This window comes from Salarias fasciatus, chromosome 1 (genome assembly GCF_902148845.1).
Source record: "Salarias fasciatus chromosome 1, fSalaFa1.1, whole genome shotgun sequence".
In the NCBI taxonomy this organism is placed as follows: domain Eukaryota; kingdom Metazoa; phylum Chordata; class Actinopteri; order Blenniiformes; family Blenniidae; genus Salarias; species Salarias fasciatus.
The window spans coordinates 22,986,646-23,006,800 of record NC_043745.1 but is presented as its reverse complement, the minus strand read 5'-3'; the positions used below and the strand labels follow the sequence as shown (position 1 = coordinate 23,006,800).

The 20,155-nt window shown below is 43.0% G+C and overlaps 2 protein-coding genes across 2 annotated transcripts; one reads left to right on the top strand and one right to left on the bottom strand.

The window, feature by feature from the left end:
* The first annotated feature begins 417 nt into the window (after positions 1–417).
* Positions 418–10,958, top strand: ctr9 (CTR9 component of Paf1/RNA polymerase II complex). Its single transcript, XM_030095230.1, is given in 35 exon segments — positions 418–577; positions 964–1,062; positions 3,536–3,775; positions 3,878–3,995; positions 4,082–4,171; positions 4,801–5,024; positions 5,026–5,060; positions 5,169–5,223; positions 5,225–5,278; positions 5,367–5,384; positions 5,387–5,425; positions 5,427–5,486; positions 5,488–5,511; positions 5,513–5,623; positions 5,822–5,851; positions 5,854–5,878; positions 5,881–6,041; positions 6,232–6,415; positions 6,501–6,589; positions 6,671–6,856; positions 7,977–8,018; positions 8,021–8,068; positions 8,257–8,325; positions 8,423–8,542; positions 8,635–8,783; positions 8,872–8,943; positions 9,191–9,209; positions 9,211–9,249; positions 9,251–9,328; positions 9,428–9,580; positions 9,672–9,815; positions 9,902–9,948; positions 9,950–9,989; positions 10,076–10,188; positions 10,263–10,958. Coding segments are annotated over 35 exon segments (3,408 nt in total). The 5' UTR covers positions 418–532; the 3' UTR covers positions 10,651–10,958.
* A 1,485-nt stretch (positions 10,959–12,443) lies between these two features.
* Positions 12,444–19,503, bottom strand: eif4g2a (eukaryotic translation initiation factor 4, gamma 2a). Its single transcript, XM_030095219.1, has 22 exons — positions 19,459–19,503; positions 19,141–19,272; positions 18,024–18,133; positions 17,835–17,891; positions 16,997–17,122; positions 16,772–16,874; positions 16,561–16,689; positions 16,403–16,469; positions 16,163–16,314; positions 15,934–16,044; positions 15,666–15,848; positions 15,366–15,507; positions 15,113–15,276; positions 14,929–15,036; positions 14,734–14,838; positions 14,544–14,639; positions 14,251–14,466; positions 13,899–14,157; positions 13,601–13,805; positions 13,317–13,525; positions 13,106–13,227; positions 12,444–13,002 (listed from the first exon to the last, which is right to left on the bottom strand). The coding sequence occupies exons 1-22, from the start codon at positions 19,501–19,503 to the stop codon at positions 12,937–12,939; spliced, it is 2,907 nt and encodes a 968-aa protein (XP_029951079.1). The 3' UTR covers positions 12,444–12,936.
* Between the last annotated feature and the right edge of the window lie 652 nt (positions 19,504–20,155).

Below are 20,155 nucleotides of genomic sequence, written 5' to 3'. Positions count from 1 at the left end.
TCTCAGATGAGTTGAACTCTGTTAGTACTAGGTTATCTCTCAGTCAGTGTGTTCTAATCGCATTCATGAAATTCAATCTTTTTATTGATTGAATTATTTCATGAGGCTTGATGCTCATTGAACAGCATCAATGTGTCATCAAGTTAACTTTTCTGACGGCTTGGTCTTCAATCAGAATAATTAGATCCATATGTTTTTCAAATATACAGAAATCTAAACAACATATTTTGTGATTAAAACGTTTGAAAGGCCTTTCCATTTTTGTGATCAGCTAATCTAGATTAAAAACGAATAAATTCATGAAGTTCATGATGTTCAAATCACCGAAAGTCGATTAAAATATTTTTGAAGAGCACGCTGCATCGCGGAGGAACAGATATTCAAGATGTCCGTGTGCGCAGTCGGACAATTATAGCTGGTTGCACCTGACGGAAGCAGAGTCGCTGCTGCCATCCCACAGCGGGTTTTGAGGATTCCAGTCGACAATTGACAAAATTCAGACAGCAACTGGCTTCCCCACTCGCCAGCGAAGATGTCTCGGGGCTCTATCGAGATCCCTCTGCGGGACACAGATGAGGTAAACCCCGTTTAACCAGCATATCTCACATGTTTATGCAACTAATCCCGCTCAGCTGCTAGCCGAGTCTGCTAACTGACAACAATGGCACCTCTCTGCGGAGAGTTTAATGTGGTCATGTTGGTCATGTTTTGGAAAACATTTCTCTCTGAAATGTAAACATTCGCGAATAAATACTGACGTTCGAAAACAAATGCATGTGTGATCGTGAGCGATTTACGAAGTACAGCTCACGTTTTGAGCGAACTTTACAATTTTACAGGCAACTGTAGGAAGAAGGAACTCTGTGTATTTCTGTGTACATTTATACTTGAACATGTAGTGTGGCGTACATGTTTAAAGTGATGGGTTTTGCCAGGTCTTGATGGATGATGTGTTTTGTTCAGGTTATTGAGCTCGACTTCGACCAGCTGCCAGAGGGAGACGAGGTCATCAGCATCTTGAAGCAGGAACACACGCAGCTGCACATCTGGATCGCTTTGGCGGTGAGTTAATGAAGCATCCTCGCAAAGTTGTGGTCTTCATGTTAGAGCAATCGCGATCAATTAATGCAGGCTGGCTAAAGATTATTTTTTTATCGCGATTAATCTCATAATTAGGGTTAAGGTTTTCAGTTTGAAAACTACGTCGGCCTGGTCACAATCAACATTGACTCCAGGTGGACAGCAGACTAAAAAATTCAGCCTCAACAAACTGTGCCAATTTTTATTTTCACTATACTACAGTTTTCGAGCAATCAGATGCAAAAAAATTCATCCAGTAATCTTATTTGGTAGTAAAATGGTGATCAGTTAAAGATGTCGAGGTAAAATGGGGTATGGACTCTACATTAGCATGACTTGGATAGCATAACAAGACTTAAAACAGATGAAGAGCATCACTACAACTTAATAAACTCAGTTGTTTGTTTAATTTAGTAAAATATATGAACAGAACTCTGCTTTATTGCCCATCAAATGACCACAAAAGACTCTATAACGTGCAAATGTGATGAAATATGTGGAAAATAAATGATCTTTTCTGCAAACTTAATATAAATGTCTGCACATACAATTTGCACATTGCTGGATTGCTGTAATTTATGTTTCTTAACTGATTTGTATCAAATGAACAACAACAACTGCATTATTTCTGAAATCTTGACACTCAGAAGTTTGTAAAACGTCCTATCGGGCCGATGAATCGGCCAATCCGATGAATCGGTAGACCTCTAACTGGTAGTGCAGTGAAATAACATAAAGTCACTGAAATTGTTGTTTAAATTATCTGGCAATTACCATTACCAAATTTACCAAATGAGAATTTTCCCGTAGCATTATGCGAGTTATTCAAAAAGAGGAATTTTGGAATTCAAAGTCCTTGCTTCGATTCTCTGCGTTAGTTTTCTGTGGGTAAAAGATGTACTTTTAGGCAAATATGTTGTCTTGAGAGTTGTAGATAAATACACCCCTTTTCAACATGCTCGCATGTTCCAATAGTATCAAGAATTTCAACTTCTAAGTGGAATAACAAAATGCGAGGGTATGGACACTACATGGGGTACGGACACTACAATTGCAAACAACAGATCCCATTTGCAACTGTTGTAATATTAATTGTGTGCACTATATCCACAACATATCATCATTCAAATAGTGCTACCCAGGTATATAAAATAGAACATTCAGCTCAAGCCAAATACATAGTAGGAATGAGGAACTGGATAGGGGTACGGACACTACCGGAAATTCTGGACATCGAGATACTATATTAGTTCAGCCTTTGTAACTTCATAGATAGTATATTGCTGATCCTATTTTTGGTCAGAAACTGATCCAATACCATAATAGATATATTTTAGACATGGCCTTGGCTTATATTGTGCTTATTTAAAAAAATAAGTCTCCATTAAGTCAAAAATCAGCTGAAATAGAGAAATATATAACGAGTTGAGCTTCCAGCTTCGCGGAACACAGCTCGGCCCCCACAGCTCGAATTTGCCATGAAACAACCTGCAAAAATAAAAGTAATCACATCCATTAATCAAAAAAAATCACAGTATTTCAATAGATTTCTGATTTCCTTTGAAAATGAAGCTCCTAAAATTCAAACATCTTATTTTGACCAGATATAACGCCCTTTTTCCTACAAAAACCTTACATCAAATCGTCTTGGCGAAGATGATCAAGAAACATGCAGAAATTAAATGCATGTTGTTGTTTCAGTAAGCCATTGGCTGTCCCAAACACACTCTCAAATGTATTCAAACACTAGCCTACACCCACATTAGAAGACAATAACAACACACACAATACATTTCACAGAAGATTGTGACCAGGCCGTGTAGTTTTATCATATACATTTCATTAAGTTGGTCTACTTGGCACTTTATTTTGAAAGAAAATCCAACAAGGTAATTCAAGTAAATTATTTTTCCATGTTCGATTCCCAGTCAAGACAATCTGGCGAGAAATCAGTCGAAGTAAGTGTTGCTTGAAATTCATTCATTCGTTCATTCAGTCTTGAATTTGCTCTTCAACAATTAATTTAAATTGAACAATAACCAGTTGAATTTCAAATTAAACTGACCTGAAGTGATTGTTTGGGACTGATGAATGCTTTATGTTATGAGCTGAACCCCTCCTTAGAAAAGCAAACACAACATAATTTTAAGCATGCAGTTCAATGTGTGAATGTGTGATCACAATAATTATGGAAATCCGGTAATTAATCACAATAAAAAATTAATCTTTGATAGCTTCTGTCTTTTATTCTTCTGATATTTTCAAAATGGGAATTTGCAAGATGAGAAGGAGCAAATTCACAAATTTCTAAATCTCTTGATGGCCACCTTATGCATGACTTGAATGACCTGGAGTAATTGAGATTCCTTATTTCTCAAGAAAACACAAAACCCTTCCATGTAAAGTGACAGTAGTTCAGCCTGTTGTGACACTTTGCATCTCATCTTTTTCACAGTTGGAGTACTACAAACAGGGGAAAACGGAGGATTTCGTGAAGCTTTTAGAAGCCGCGCGTATCGATGGAAACCTTGACTACAGAGATCACGAGAAGGACCAGATGACCTGTCTGGACACGCTCGCAGCTTACTATGTCCAGCAGGCACGCAAAGAGAAAAACAAAGATGCCAAGAAAGAGCTCATCACGCAGGCCACCCTGCTCTATACGATGGCTGACAAGATCATCATGTATGATCAGGTAAGAAGCGTGTCTGTCACAGCAGTTGAGGACAAGAGAGAGCTGCTGTGGTCCTTGTATTCTTTGGCGTTTTGAATAAACATAACTTGTTTTTCTAATCAGAACCACTTGTTGGGAAGAGCCTGTTTCTGCCTGCTGGAAGGAGACAAGATGGACCAGGCAGATGCTCAGTTTCACTTTGTGCTCAACCAGTCCACCAATAACATCCCTGCTTTGCTTGGCAAGTTGAATCTAAAAGGCACATGGCTTGATATTGGATGCTGAGGTTGACTGTTGTAAAACAAAGCCACTGTTGTTGTTTCACAGGTAAGGCCTGCATCTCCTTTAACAAAAAGGATTACAGAGGAGCATTGGCATATTACAAAAAAGCTCTGCGTACAAACCCAGGATGCCCAGGTAACCACTTAACGCATATTTTATAACACTTTCCTACACATTATGATACGGTTACATGCTGCTTTCACTATTACTATAAACTGGTTCAGATGCAGAATCAGATTTCATAAAGATTATTTCAGTTGTCGTAAAGAAGTGTGTCGTGAGTTTCAGCTTTCATCCTTATTTGCTGATTTACAATGCATAGGTTACACCTTTTGCTCTAAGTTACAGGTGTTTTTTTAATAGTTGATTAAACATGCAATGACACTAATGAAATGTATTTTTAATGGACAGAAAAACTATTGATATTGCTGCAGAATAAAACTCTTGCTTTTCTTTTTCCTCATCACTTACATTGTTTAAGATATAAGTAAAAATGATCAATATGTGTTTTGAACACATTGCTTTTATTTATTTTGTATGGTAAATATGACCATTTTGACATATAATTTACATGTGAAAGCACCTGCAGACTTTCATTCATAAAACTTCAAAAATAGTCTTTCTTTTCTTCTACATTTCTGAACAATAATGCTGACATTCAGGTGTTTGTGTTGATGTAAACATTGTCGTAATTCCTGTCCGAACTGATTGTGATTCCCCAAGATCCCGCATCATCTCTGATCTGGTTTTCTCTCTGTCCTCAGCTGAGGTCCGACTGGGCATGGGCCACTGCTTCGTGAAGCTCAACAAACTGGAAAAGGCTCGCTTGGCTTTTGGACGAGCCCTTGAGCTGAATTCAAAGTGTGTGGGAGCGCTGGTTGGGCTGGCTGTGCTGGAGCTCAACAACAAGGAGGCAGACTCCATCAAGAACGGAGTGCAGCTCCTGTCCAGAGCCTACACCATCGACCCCCCAGCAACCCCATGGTTGCCTCAACCACCTCGCCAACCACTTCTTCTTCAAAAGGTAAACACGAACCCTGTGTCGCATTGAATTGCTCAAACAGGCCTGCAGCTGTGCATTAATGATTTATTTATTTATTTTTTTTGTTCCTCTGTGTTTGTTGCCTGACAGGACTACAGTAAAGTGGCAGCATCTCGCTCTGCATGCGTTCCACAACACAGAAGTTTGAGGCCATGCAGGCTGAGAGCTGCTATCAGTTAGCTCGCTCATTTCACGTGCAGGTAAGATCCTTGCAACAGCTCTCTGATTCCTTCCTTTGTCTTTCGCTTCATATCTATAACATGTGTTCTGCTTTATTCTCCCTCTTAGGAGGACTACGATCAGGGCATTTCAGTATTTACTACCAGGCCACTCAGTTTGCGTCGTCCCACCGTTGTGCTGCCCTTCTTTGGCCTCGGGCAAATGTATGTGTATCGAAGAGACAAAGAAAAACGCAGCGCAGTGCTTTGAAAAGGGTGCTGAAAGCGTATCCCAACAACTACGAGACGATGAAGATCCTGGGTTCCCTCTACGCGACATCTGATGACCAGGAAAAGAGGGACATTGCCAAAGGTACGTGGCTTCACGTGGCGCAGGGCTCAGAAGTTTGTGCCAGTCTAACCTGCAAAATAGTAGAAACTGCAATGTTTCGGATGGAATGATGTGCTGCAAAAGTAGCGACGCTCTCATAATAGATATCAGTTAAAGGAATGGAAACACTGAAAATCAGTGACAGCTGTCTAGTATTGGTTAATGAGTGTGTGTCGTCTCTTATTGCCTCTTAGGGTCACTTGAAGAAGGTGACGGAGCAGGTACCCCAGACGACGTGGAGGCGTGGATTGAGCCGCTCAGATCCTGGAGCAGACTGACATTCAGGTGCGCTGTCTGCGGTACGGCACGGCCACCCGCATCCTGCAGGAGAAGGTGCAGGGCCGACGTCCCCCCCGAAATCCTGACAACCTGGGAGCTCTGCACTTCAGACTGGGCAATCTGGGGGAAGCAAAGGTAGCAAACGACCTCACTTATTTTAACACTTGTTAAGGGTTCTTGTCCATTGTAATCTATTACTACAGCTGTATGGTTAATAATTTAAATCGTTTTTTTCGCCATATTTAATGACTTATGCAGTGTTCCAGATTTAGAATGAAGAATTGTGCTGGTTTCAAGGTTGCGGGTCATGTTTTCTCCCATGCAGAAATATTTCCTTGCATCACTGGAACGAGCCAAAGCCGAAGGCGAGCATGACGAGCATTACTACAACGCTATTTCTGTCACCACCTCCTACAATCTGGCCCGCCTGTACGAAGCTATGTGCGAATTCCACGAAGCTGAGAAACTCTACAAAAACATCCTCCGAGAGCATCCCAACTATGTTGACTGTAAGGACACGAAAACGTCATAGAGCAGAAAGTGTGCAACCAAGAAAAGAACGTGAAAGACGATTTAAAGCTTTTGGCCCCGCAGGTTATTTGCGTCTGGGAGCGATGGCTCGCGACAAAGGAAACTTCTATGAGGCGTCCGACTGGTTCAAAGAAGCCCTGCAGATCAATCAGGTACAGACCTGCTGGTGTGTGAGTGTTATGGGTGAAGACCGCAGAGTGCCCAACACGTCCGGTCTTCCACGTCTGTTGCAGGATCATCCGGACGCCTGGTCTCTGATAGGAAACCTGCACTTGGCCAAACAGGAGTGGGGTCCGGGCCAGAAGAAGTTTGAGCGGATCCTGAAGCAGCCGTCCACACAGAACGACACGTACTCCATGCTGGCGTTGGGAAATGTGTGGCTGCAGACTCTGCACCAGCCCACCAGGGACCGGGAAAAGGTCTCTGCTCGCTGTTTTGTTGTTGTTGTTCATGCAAACACGCGAAGCTGCTGTAAAGCAGCTGAAAAAAGATACAAGATAAATGCCAGAGCTTAATCCAGACAGATGGGAGGCAGAGGTGGTGCAAGCTGTAGCACTTCAACTAAAAATAATTATGATTAAGCAGGTAAATGTGACTCTTATGTCTTAATTTGCCAACTTTTCAAAAGTTTCTTGTATATTTTTTTTTTTTCTGACATTGTAACAAATTGGTCGATAAAATTACCACAAAACGAACTAGAATGTATCCAATCAAGTTTGTATAATAGATGAACGCCTGTGTTTGTTTTCTGGGAAGTTTAATCCCCCTGTGATCATTTGTTTTCACTCTTTCCTCTCCTTTCCCAGCTCTTTACATTCATCAGAGTGTGTGGGTTATGTATGTGATACTGAGGGGAATCTAAACTGGATCGAACAAAACCTATTAAGGACAAAAGCAAGATTTATTGGCTGATCACATGTTAAGTGTCAGGATAGAGATGGTGGTTTAGGTAAGGGTTCATGTTGGTGTGTGTCTCTGAAAAATGAGAGCACTCATCTTCCGATTACATTATCGGCTCCAAAATATTCCCCGTAAACCTGGTGACTGCTCACATGTGGTTGAGGATGAAGATCTGATGTGAGGATCATGTTTGAACAATCAGAGTTACACATGATGGTCGTTTTCAAGTGAGAGGCACGGGAAAGTGTTGTGTTATAAATATGACTGTCTTGGAAACTGAATCTGTTTACACAATCGTATTATGAGAACGAAGTCCACATGAAGTAAGGTCAGTAATGAAGTCATGTTTGACGGTAAGACAAAGGTTAAAGTTCAAATCATACAAGTATTAGTCTTGATGAGTTTTATATGGATCTACTGGAAATGAATTTCAGCCAGTGACCCCAGAAGAGATGGAAACCCACAGAACACCTGCAACATTTCACATGTATTTAGGTGTTTAAGATTTGCTTTTTTCGTCTTAGGATTACAATTTTATTGTTCTGTTAATGAGAAGGGCTCACTGAGATGGAGCGTGTGTGTGACTGAATGAAGGGAAGTTATAGTTTCTCAACTGAACTCCCGTTTTTGTGTCAACAGGAAAAGAGACACCAGGATCGCGCCCTGGCCATATACAAACAAGGTCCTGCAGAAATGATGCTAAAGAATCTGGTTATGCTGCCAATGCATCGGTTTGTCAAGCTTCGTTTAGTGTTTTTTTTTTTTTTTCTATCTTCCATTTTTTTCCTCTGGGTGTGTTACACTGAACATTAAAATTGTCTCTGTCAAGGCGCCGTCCTCGGCCCACAAGGGTACTTCAGAGGAGGGCCCGTGAAGTGTCGTCGACGCAGGTGAGGGGAGGCCGACGGCGGTACATCAGCGAATGTGTGGTGAACCTGCTCACATCTACGTGGAAGCAGAAGCAGTAACATCCTGCGCCGTGGAGATGGTCAGTGGCAAACAGGTCCTTGACCTTTGTACGTGCTTTTTTTTCTTTTTTTTTTCCGGGCCCCCGGTGAGTGTTTTTCTTTCTGTACCACACAGTGTATGAGAATCTGCCTGAAGAGCAAATTTCCTACAAATACCAGAACACAGAGGTGCTGCTGTACCTTGCAAGAGCGCTCTTTAAAGTGGCAAAACTCAGGAGTGCAAGCAGATGCTGGCTTGAAGGTAACGGGGGAGGGAAGCGGAGCTTTTCATTCATCCGGCGGTGTGAGGGAAGTGTAACCGTGTGTGTGTGTGTGTGTGCTCGCTCTTCAAGGCCCGGCACGTCGCTCCCAGCGACACGGTGCTCATGTTCAACGTGGCCCTGGTGCTCCAGAGACTGGCCACGCTGGTGCTGAAAGACGAGAAGAGCAACCTGAAGGCCGTGCTCAGCGCCGTCAAAGAGCTGGAGCTGGCTCACAGGTAGAGGCGCCGTTCAACCCCCCCGTCTCTCCGTTCAGCCGCCCTGCATTCTAATCTCTCCCTCTCCCTCCTCCAAATCCCCTCGCAGGTATTTCAGCTACCTCAGCAAGGCTGGAGACAAGATGAGATTTGACCTTGCTCTCGCCGCGTCTGAAGCCAGGTCGGTCCGGCTTTTATCTCGCCGCAGCTGAACACACAGCGAACAGTTTTTCTTTTAACAGTCTTGACTGAATTTATAAACATTTGGCAGTTTGAGTTTTGATTGCAGTCACGATGCAGCAGTTCTCTGTATTTTAAATGAAAGTTTAAGTCAGAAACTGGAAGATTGAGATTTTGAAGAGGTTTTTTTTTTCTGAGGCTTGCGATTTGTCTCTAACCGTGACCACTGGGTGCATTGTGGGATGCAGGCAGTGCTCTGATCTGCTGCAGTCAGGCACAGTACCATGTGGCAAGAGCCAGAAAGCAAAGATGAGGAGGAAAAGGAGCTCCGTGCCAAGCAAGAGCAGGAGAGGGACTTCTGCGGCCAGCAAATGCTGAAAGAGCAGGTATGAGTGGCTCTTTTAGGAATTTCAATCAGAATTCAATCAGCTTTGTTCAGCAGCAAAGTGACTTTTGTTTTCTTGCTGTGCTGCTGTAACCTTTAGGAGGAAAAACGGAGTCGAGAGGCAGAGGAGCAGAAGAAACTCCTGGAGCAGAGAGCACTGTACGTGGAGAAAACCAAGAACCTGCTCACCTTCGCCGAGGGAGCAAAGGAAATGTCCAAAGAGAAGAAGAAGGGCGGCGGCGGCGGAGGACGCGTGAGTGTCGGCACGAATGAACTCAGCAGTAGGCACGGAAACGCGACTTCCTTCTGCATGGATGACCTTTGTCGTCTCTTTGCTCCCTCAGCGCAAGAAAGGAGGAGACATGGATGAGTTTGTTAACGACGACTCGGACGAGGAGCTCCCGCTGAAGAAGAAGAAGAAGAGGAAGGGCAGCGGCAGCGAGCAGGAGGAGGCGGAGGATGGAGAGAAGAAGAAAAAGAAGAGGAGGGAGGCGGAGTCTGCCGCCACGAATACTGAACGCAGTTTGACTGCAGGGTATTGAAGTACACAGTGGGTGAACTTTGTTGTGTTTTTAGACCTTCAAAAGCCGGACAAGACGACAGCGATGAGGAGGGAGGGGTCACAGCCCAAGAAGCAACGCAAACCCAAGAAATTCGAAAAGGTTTTATTTTTTTTTATTTTTTTTTCTCACCACGCTGTCTCTCACAATGCACGATTTCTACAATTTAAATCATTTTCTCATTTCAGCCCCAGCCCGAGCGCCTGCCACCTTCTCTGAAAGGGAGGATCAAATCCAAGGCGATCATCTCCTCGTCAGAGTCGTCCTCTGATGAGGATGGACTGAAAATAGCCGAAGACAGGTACGAGCTGAACACTGAAACCAGGGCGGAACGCCGAGTTCACACTGCTTAAGTTAAACTCTCTCCGACTCCAGAAACCCAAGAGACAGCGGTTCAGGGTCTGATGATGAGGGCGGCCACAGGAAGCGCATCGCGTCCGACAGCGACTCCGACGGCGGGGCGAACCGCTCGGGCAGTGAGGCAGGCAGCCCGCGGCGCTCCGCCGGCTCCGAGGACGACGAGTCGGGCAGCGACCGCCCGGTGAAGAAGAGGAGGGTGCAGCGGCAGTCCGACTCGGAGCAGTCCGACAACGAGAGCAAGAGGAGCCGCTCGGGGTCGGACGACGAGTCGAGGGCGGGATCGCCCGTGGCGGCGTCGGACCGGGGATCCGAACCGGGGTCGGACAACGAGGGCTCCCCGCGGCGCTCCGACAACGGCTCCGAGCAGGAGGCCTCCAACAACGAGGACGACGACAGCGACTGAGCTCCAGACTTCTCACAGACTCACGCGATTCTGGGAACGCTCAGCGTCTGCATTTTAATTTCCTGTTAAAAGCAGGGATCCCGCCCAGTGTAATCACGTCACATTAGCCTAGTCTTAGTTTGTTTTTGTTTTTTGTCTTGGGCCACATCATAATTAAAAGGTTATATTTCACACAGATGCTGAACTTTTATTGAATAGAAAACGTTTGACGGTAACAAAAAAAACAAAGACCCTCTTTTGTATCTTGGTGGCAGGATGAAATGTTCACACAAAAGGAAAGTGAATTGTTGAATAATAAAAAAAAAATATCTAAAAAGCAATGTTGCATTTTTCTCTGGGATACCAACCATCAGGCATGAGCCAGAATCGGACACTTGGGCCACAGATACAGATGTCAAACTCCAGTCCTGGAGGGCCGCAGCCCTGCAGTTTCTCCCTGTCTCCCTGCTTCAACGTAGCTGATGACAATGAGGCTCGTTATCTGGCTCTCTGCTGGACTGGGCCATTAATCTTCATGAGATTCAGGTGTGTTGAAGCAGAGATATAGAAAATATGTAAGACGTCGGCCGTTCAGGACCGACTTTGGACACCCGCATTACATTTCCGTTTGGCTTAGCGTGCCTGCTTATGTAACAGGCGAGGTCACAGGTGTTGTTTTTTGGTGGGTTTTATAAAAACCAGAGGTTGAAAACTTTTCTAGAAGCTTGTGAAAGTTCTGAAAATGGCTCAGCATATTGTCAACTTCAGCATTAGTGCAACTTACAGATGCTGAGAGAAAACCATTTTAACCTAATGGTCAACTGCCCACAGCCTTACAATATTTAAACACTGTAACACAAACTGGTATGAAAGACTGATGCAGCAAACAAGGAAATGTGCAACCTCACCGTTTTTCTACCTGCTTTGATCAAAAAGACCGATAACCCTCCTTAAAAGTCACATGTAGTCAACAATCTTCACCTTTTGGCAGTCTAACATTCACCAACCTAAGTCAGGCATAATCCTCAGCCAACCATACTGGTAACTACTTCAGCTCAGTGCCCAACAACATTTTGTCAAATTCAAGCTCGTTTACTGAATCCCATGTAAAATACCTCAACAGCAGCTGAAGGCTCCACCTGCAGTTTTCCTCTCCATGTTCGATTGTTGTTTCTGACTGTTGAAGTGCCATGAGATGGTCACATTGTGCTTTACACTATTTAAATGAAATCAGACCTCCTCCTCCACCACCACCACCACAACAAGTAAAACATTCAGGACATTAAATGGTTAAACTTTATTCAAGGTTGATCTGTAGTTGTACACAGAACGTTACAGTCAGAACCCAAAACAGGGCACAAGTGTACACCTATAGTACATTCTTGGTAATTTTATGAAGATAAAAAGACCACTCAAGACTGTGACAAATATGGCAAACGGACATAAAATTTTCCACAAGTGAACAACCGTAGCAAAGGAAACTAAGCTTTGGCTGTCTCAACATCAGAACTGAGACATTCAAGTATAGTCCCAGATACTTTAGAGGTATATCCATATGAACTGATAAATTATAAAAAGGCCACACAGATTCATCCCTAACAGCACAAACGTTTCATACACCATTAAAGAAAAAAAAAAAAAAGCACTCGATTCAAACTTAATGAGGGTAACTGAAATCATACTGTGCAAGTAACATAGGTCACTACTGTTAACACGATCATAGATTAAGATATTTCAAGCACAAGAAACCCATCGTAATCGTGGCAGCCGACAACTGCAACTCAAGATTGTTTCAACAAATCAAGGAAAGCATATTTTACTATTGCAACGACTCATGATGTTGAGCAAAGTGCATCTAAAAACTGATTAACAAATGCTGATAAAACAATGAAAAGTCTCACGGCAATTGCTGGAGGCTTTTCTCTTTTTGTAAACAGTTTTAATAGTTATGGCAGCACTTGGTGACTCAGACCAGATGGAAAAGGTGAAAGTGGGTCAAGTTCTAGTGCATTTCCCTGCAAAATACTGCCTCATTGTTAAAAATCATAACCCATGATGACTGAAATGTAGGAAACATCTGCTGTCGGACATCATATCGAATAGAAAAATTAGAAAAAGCACAAATACACGAGGGTGGTGGTACTTTTAGCCTAACCGGGAGAAACATTTCATAGTGGAATGAATTGTAACAGTGGTTACAAATAGAGGGGGGAGAAAAGACAGAATGAAGGGGGAAGAAAAAATAATTACAGATTAAAAATCAAAAACACCCATTGCATCCTGAAAACACATGGCTTTGCCTGTTCCTCAGTAATCTTCATCCTCAGACTCCTCTTCCTCAGCAGTTTCCAGCCAGGTCAGCCACTGATTCACCTGCACAACACAACCGTCAGTGTTACTTCTGATCATGCGCAGGAAAACATGCGCAGGAAAACATACAGCTTGTAGATTCAACAAATTTATGAAGGTAAATTACCTGAAATAATGCTTTTCCTTTGCCTGGATACTCCTGGGTGATATCTTCTTTCCAGGAGAGGAAGGCTTCTTCTTCAATTATTTCCATGTCATAGAGATTCACAAAGTATCGCAGCAACATGCCTAGAAGGAAAAAAAAAAAAAAAAAAACTTAAAACTTCACCCATCTGTAGATTAAAAACCCATAAACGGATCTAGACTTGAGCACACACCTTTGGGGAAAGCCTTGGCGTTGCAGTGCACCTGCAGGGCGTACAACGCGCTGACCTGCAGGTCAATGTGGTCGTGGAGGAACTTCTGCATGACTGGCTTGAAAGACAGCAGCAGCTGCTTCTCTTCGTCCAGCTGCTCTTTGCTGGGGGCTGCAAGCTGCTCTTCATCGTCATCAGGGTTGATCTCATAAGCGATGTACTGAAAGAAGCTGGGAGGGAACACAACGGTTAATAAACCATGAAAGAAAACAGCTAAATCTGAAAGTTTAGTTCTGCTGCTGCACCTGGTGGTGAGGATGTTGACGAAGCCTTTGTCCGTGTGGAGTTTGGGGGAAATGTTGTCCTTGATCCATTTGTAGATGGACTGTGGAGAGGGATCCACCTTGATCTGCTTCAGCAGCTCCTTCTCCAGTTTCATCAGAGGAAACAAGAAGCCCAGGCCCTTCCCCTCCAGAATCTCCAGCATCCGGTCCTTGTTCTGGTCAATTTCTGTAGGAGACGGAAAAACGCACATCAGTAACAAAAGTACCAGCTTTAAATCGACATTCGGGCCGAAGTGATGCCGAGTGGGCTCACACATACCAGGCAGCATCTTCTGCATGTTGATCTTGCTCTGCTGGAACAGCTCGGTCAGCCAGTCGCGGTCCTTCAGTTTGACCATCTGCTGCAGGCAGAGCAGGAACAGTGGGAAATGTGCGCCGTTCTCCAGCTGGTGGGCCCAGTCAGCGATGGTGATCAGGTCAGCAATGATCGCTCGTGCAGCAAACTGCGCCAAGAACGACTTCACTAGCGGGATTTCCTCCTCGATCTTGGGACACTGGTCCAGAACACCCAGAAAGGCCTGGAGGAGTAACACGAGACGTCAACGTTAAAGAACAGAACGGAGAATTTATATTCAGGAGCACAAACTAAAACATCCCTGTAAAACACTCGCCTGCATTAGGTTGTCACCAGTGACGAGGCCTTCGGTGCAGAGTGTGTGGATCAGGGTGCTCGCAAGCTCCTTATCCTCATCTGAACGTTGAAGGGAACACACCACGATCTTATTCAGCATCTCGGACAGAAAGTGCTTTGGAGCCTTCATCTCCTTCACGGCATTGACTGCCTCGTCGATGTTTTTGCAATTCAGGTAGTCGGCCACCAGCGTCTCCTGCGAAACCACAAGGGACCATTAGAGTTGATTATTGTGCTTTAAACTTGTGTGAAGAACTTAAGCTTGAGACTAACCGTCATTTTCTGCAGCTCCTCTTTGGTAGGGGGAGCCTTCTTATTGGACTTGGCCGGTTTCTCCTGAATTGGAGGAGGATTGGTTTTGAGGCCAAGCTATGGAGTCAAAGAAGAACAAGTGAATACGTCTCCTGGACTCGGCATTGCTCAGAACAGCTCAGATAATTTGCTTTAAATACAACAACGGTACCTGTCCTATTGGAGAACCCGCCCGGGGAATCATCGTCATCTGTGGCTGCAACTTTGGCACTTGGTTTTTATTCATGATGAAGGACTGCGCTGGTCTCAGACTTATCTAAAATGACAAAAAGTCATGAGTTGTTCTGCTGGGATGAAAACACCAAAAATAAGGCTTCACAATCATCCATTTAATTCACAGTTGTACCTCATCAGCGTTGACTTTTCCTTTCTTGCCGAACCGTGGGGCCATATCCTTGGACTGCATCTGTGCCAAGTGAGCTTGTTTATGGCTGAAAACCGGTGAACTCTGCCCCTTTAAAGGTGAACAAACAGTCGTTCAAAAAGGGTGCAACGCAAACCCTACAACTAACTTAAACTGGTGCACATACCTGATTTTGCTTCATGTAAGGTTTGCTTGCTGCCTCAAAGTGAGCTTGATGTGAACCATTGCTGTTTCCAATGTGACCATTATAGAGTGGATTTGCACGGTGACGACCCATAGTGGGTGAGTAGTGATCCTGAATAACCCCGGGTCCTGTACCAATACCACTTCCTGTTAAAAAAACAAAACAAAACAAGACATTACAGCATGGCTCTGGAATCTCAACAAGGGTTTTTGAATTGTAAAAGAAGTCAATCTACCAGGCATTTGTCCAAACATGTCAGCCAGCCCGCCAAGAGTTTCCCTGTCAAACTTGATCCTTGTTGGCAGGAAGGAGGAGTTGTCCATGAAGAAGTCATTCCTCATCGCATCGGTTGAAGAAGGAATGAAAACACCCAAATCCTGACGGGTAAAATTGGAAATCAGTAATAACTAAACAAAAACACTAAAACAATCACCAACACAGAGGATTATAATCTATTACATTAATAACAGCAGTTTAATAATTTAATATTCTTTATTTTGGTCTTTGAGAAAGAAAAAAAGAAGCATAAACTGACCTTTACTGCATCTTGACGAACTTGGTTGATTGTCTTTGGTCCGTTGTCAACATAAGCTTTACGGGGAACCCAGTTGTTCTCCCGCAGCTCCACTGTGTTCTGCAGCAGGAAACGGATCCTTGCAGGCAGCTCCTTGTTGTTCGTTAAGGATCGCATGCGTCCAAAGTACTGGTCTATTAAAGACTGAAAGGAGGAGTTGCTTGTTCATTAATAATGCAGAAAGAAAGATAGAAAACCACTACCGTCTGATCTGATTCCCCGTACTCACCCTAGCCTTTTGATGATCAATTTTAGGTCCCACCGTTTTCATTATCTGACAGAGGCATTCCAGGTCTTCACCCATATCTTTGAGTTGGACTTTCTTCTTCTTCTCCAAAAGCTAAAAAACAAAAATAAAATAATTCATAAAGCAACTTTCCACTAATATTTGTGATTCTTGACTATCATTTAACAGAAAGGAGAAACATATACTGTGAAGCTACTGAAGAGGAACTCACTGTTTTGATGCACTTATGAAGGATAGATTCATGGATGAGGTTGAGTTTGCCAAGTTCACCGATGAATTTGATGTTGCCCAGCATTTTGTGCTTAGCAATGCCACGCTGCTCCTCCTCCTCAGGGGTGAGGGTGCCTTCCTGTTTGTCAAAGACTACAGGCAGAGAGGAGGGAAAGCCGTTTAAAACAAGAACCAGTTCGATTCCAGCACTGATCCCAGATGTTTATGGAAATCTACTCACTCTCAACATTCCTGGCGCGGTTCTCAAACTCATCTTGAAGCTTAGAAATCAGAAGCCTTCTGAAGGTCTGCACAAAAAAAAAAAAGTGTTAACCGTAAATAACCTCATCAGGAAATACTCAGATGTAATTAAGTGCACATCTTGTTAAAGCCTCTTACAGTATTCTGCTTTTGTGATGTTTCGTTTTCTGATGGGCCTTCAAAGTTCGGTGCATCCTCTGCCAAGCGTAGACATAACTGAGCGTACAACTGGCTATACTTGGGCTCTTCAAGGGCCTTGTCAACAATCTGAAATAGAAGCGAGTTTTAAGTTACCAGTTTCATGACATTACATCAATAATGCAGTGAGACAGATGATGGCAGCACTTACCAACAAGATGATTCCTTTCAAGACGAGCTTTGAATCTACACCCACATTGAGGAGCTCCAAGCATAGTTTGTCGAACTTCTCAGGAGTCAGCTTATTAAGTATGCTAATTAAGAGAAAAACAAAGGAAAAATACCACACCGTGATCAACGGTTCAATGTCAAATTGATTATTTTCCACTTAATGCGTAGGGATCACGTATATATGCATCATCAGAGGAATACACACCCTCTCACTTTCCTGAAGATTGCATCATTTTGTCCTTTCTCGGCAGAGGAGCTGGCCTCTCGTCTAGTGCTTCGAGAAGGGACCCATCTCTGAACGCCAGTACCTGAGGTTTTCCCCAGGAACTCGCTGTAATGGACACAAGAGTTTTTTTTACAATAGGGCAATATAATTTAAAAGTCTGTGAATCACCAACATTAAATCATTCTGGTCGACGTTCACGTTCTTAGCTTGCACTACGCTCACTATTGTGTAGATTTATGCATTGACCAGCGAGGTGTCCACTAATTTCAGCCTGAAAATAGCAAATGTGTCCTTTCGCAAAAGCTGAAAAGCTTGTCACATGTTTGGGTGAATCATAATGAAAGTCATGAGAACAACTATTTGATCCAAATATTGACATTGGCAAAACGAATCAATAGAGCCACTGCTAGTGAGGCAGCAGGCCATGAAACTTTAGACTAAATACATTGAAGGAATGTTCCGTTGAGAAAATGTCATGTTTAGCATAGGAACCCATCACTCTACAAAGCACAGACAGAAATTACACCAACTATGTGAAATTCACTTTTTATTTTTGCAATCGAGTACATTGAATCTAGTTCAGAATCTAGTACAATTTGCTATTAAGTCAGATCAGGTTACAAACATTTGTGGACCATCAAAAATACAGAATCTTAAATTTTCTCATAATTTTCCAATCAATTTCAGCATTGTACCATTTCCAACTCTTGTGCTATTATACATATTTTAAAATCAAGTTAGGGAAATAAGTGCACATATGTGGTGCAATATTAAAAGCAAATGCCATATGAAAGAATTAAGAGAAAAAAAAAATCACCTGTTACTGAGAGTCTTGGGATAGTGCTGAGGTGCACCCCCACCTCCTCCCGCTACACTGTTATGCAAAAAAAAGAAAATTATTTAAACTTAACATTAATGCCAACCTGGGGGTTTTAGTCTGCTATCATCCTTATTTGTTAAATAAAAAGGGGAGGGAAAAATAGTTAGCAGTGGAATTGTTGAATACCTGAAACGAGAAGGACCCCCTGGTGCAACGACACTCTCCACTTTGGCGGCTTGACAGAGAATATCTGTAAAGAATAAAGTGTTCCGGGAAGTAGGGCAGGAAAGAGCGACCTGCAAAGCAAAGACAGCAGCAAGGCATTAACAGTCTGGAGAAATGCAATCAAATCCACTCATTTCAAGACAATCCAACAGTTTGCAGTGAGGCGACAAAGTCTAGCTTAACAGGTTGCATTTTTGTTGCAATTTAGTCGATTTTAATCAAATTGTGGAGCACATGAAAAGCCAGCACGTGCCCTAACAAGTGAACTGGAAACGTGTTAGCATGGTGAAGCTAGCGCACTGAGCCTGTCGAGGCCTGTTTCGCAACCCTGGAGAATTTTCTGTACTTTGAGTGTCAAATATCGTCGATCTGAAGTTAGAAGGAATACTCAAACGCCACATTATCCATATCCAGGGGTTACAATATGTACCGAGATCGGCCAAATTTACGGATGAGTACAGGAAATACTGAGATTTTTTTTCCCCCACATACAGGCCAGGTTAGTCCGAGTTTTCCTGACCTACTTAAGGGTAGTTCTAGCAAAATCCTCACCTGATTTACGACTCACTTCATAAAATGCTCAACGCCTGTGTATCAATGTACAGTTATTTCTACAATTATATCACAATGTTGAGATTTAAATGCAAACATAAAGAATAAAAAAAAAAAACCCCAAAATAAACAACTTTACAAGCCATCATATTATGTAACTTAACATTTTATATTCCAATCACATAGAGATTAAGTGAGATTCCGAAATATCTTTCTTTGGACCCAAGAAGAAAAACATCAGCTGTTTTTTATGAGGTCTTTGTTCAAACACCGGATGTCCACATCGCGACATCTTGGAGGGGGGTTATGTAGCAGGCCGCCGGTAAGCTAACCGCTAATAAGCGGTAAACGACAGTTTAAGTGTCCGTTCTGATTTCTTTGTCCTATTATGATGAAAGCTAAGGACATGGTCTCAAAGCCGAAGTCGATGCCAAATGAGAAAATCAAGACTGGCATTTTTCCGCTTTGTGAACTTCCTACCAAACCGGTCGGTTAGCTAACAAGGAAAAACACCGATATGCCTTACCTTTACAAAAGGAACGTCAGCGCTACTGTTGTGTTGTCTCCCAAAAGACAGAAATAAATACAATGGAAGAAGAAAAACGCTCAAAACGTCGTGTTTTAACCTCTTGGGTTTTGATAATGTCGGTTTTTTTTTCTAAATAGAAAAAGGCAGAACAACGACGGCTCGGACAAGGAAGCTACCGGCTACGTGAGCGACAGAATGCTGACTGTTCGACTACGTCACGTGGATGCCTGCTTATATACTGCGGACGTGCGGTGACATCATCATCCCACCCTGCGGACGTCACGCGCAGTAAAAGGCACCAAAACATTTCGCAACCCCGAATGAGGACACGAGCCCAGTCTGCTGCAGCTTCAGGAGCATTCCGGGACAAAACTGGCAGTGCTGACCACAGACACAAAGAAACTCTCTGGCACAGACACAAAGAAACACACTCAGGTGTCAGACAGTCTGGGTAAACCAGGTCATTACAGCACCTGGGAAGCACCAGCCACACTGTTGTCTTTAACGATCAGTGAAATAGCAGCCAAACTGCTTACTCTTTCTTTATGTTGCCATCCTTTTTTCACTCTCCAGTCTATTCATCTTATGATGTATAATCATCTAGATTTGAAGAAATGATGCTATGAAGTATGTGATTTAAAAATTATGGCGTTATTGCCTGTGCAATCAATCTATCAATCAATCAATCTTTACTGAGATAGGGCTTTTCATGCCAAGCAGCCTATTCACAAGTATAACCAGTAAATAGAATTGCTAAAAATATTTGTTGGGATATGATCAAATGCATACATACAATACGTCATACATCAAAGTGTAAAGCTGTTGTTCAGCCAGATAAGAATGAATACGAAACAAATGAGATCTGTGAGATTATTAAACAGAATGGGATGCACAAATGATAACATTGTTATTGGAATTTTTAAAATCCATCCATCCATCATCTTCTAAAACATTTTATCCTGCGCAGGGTTGGGGGCGCTGGACTGAATCCTGTGGACAAAGGCAGGGTACA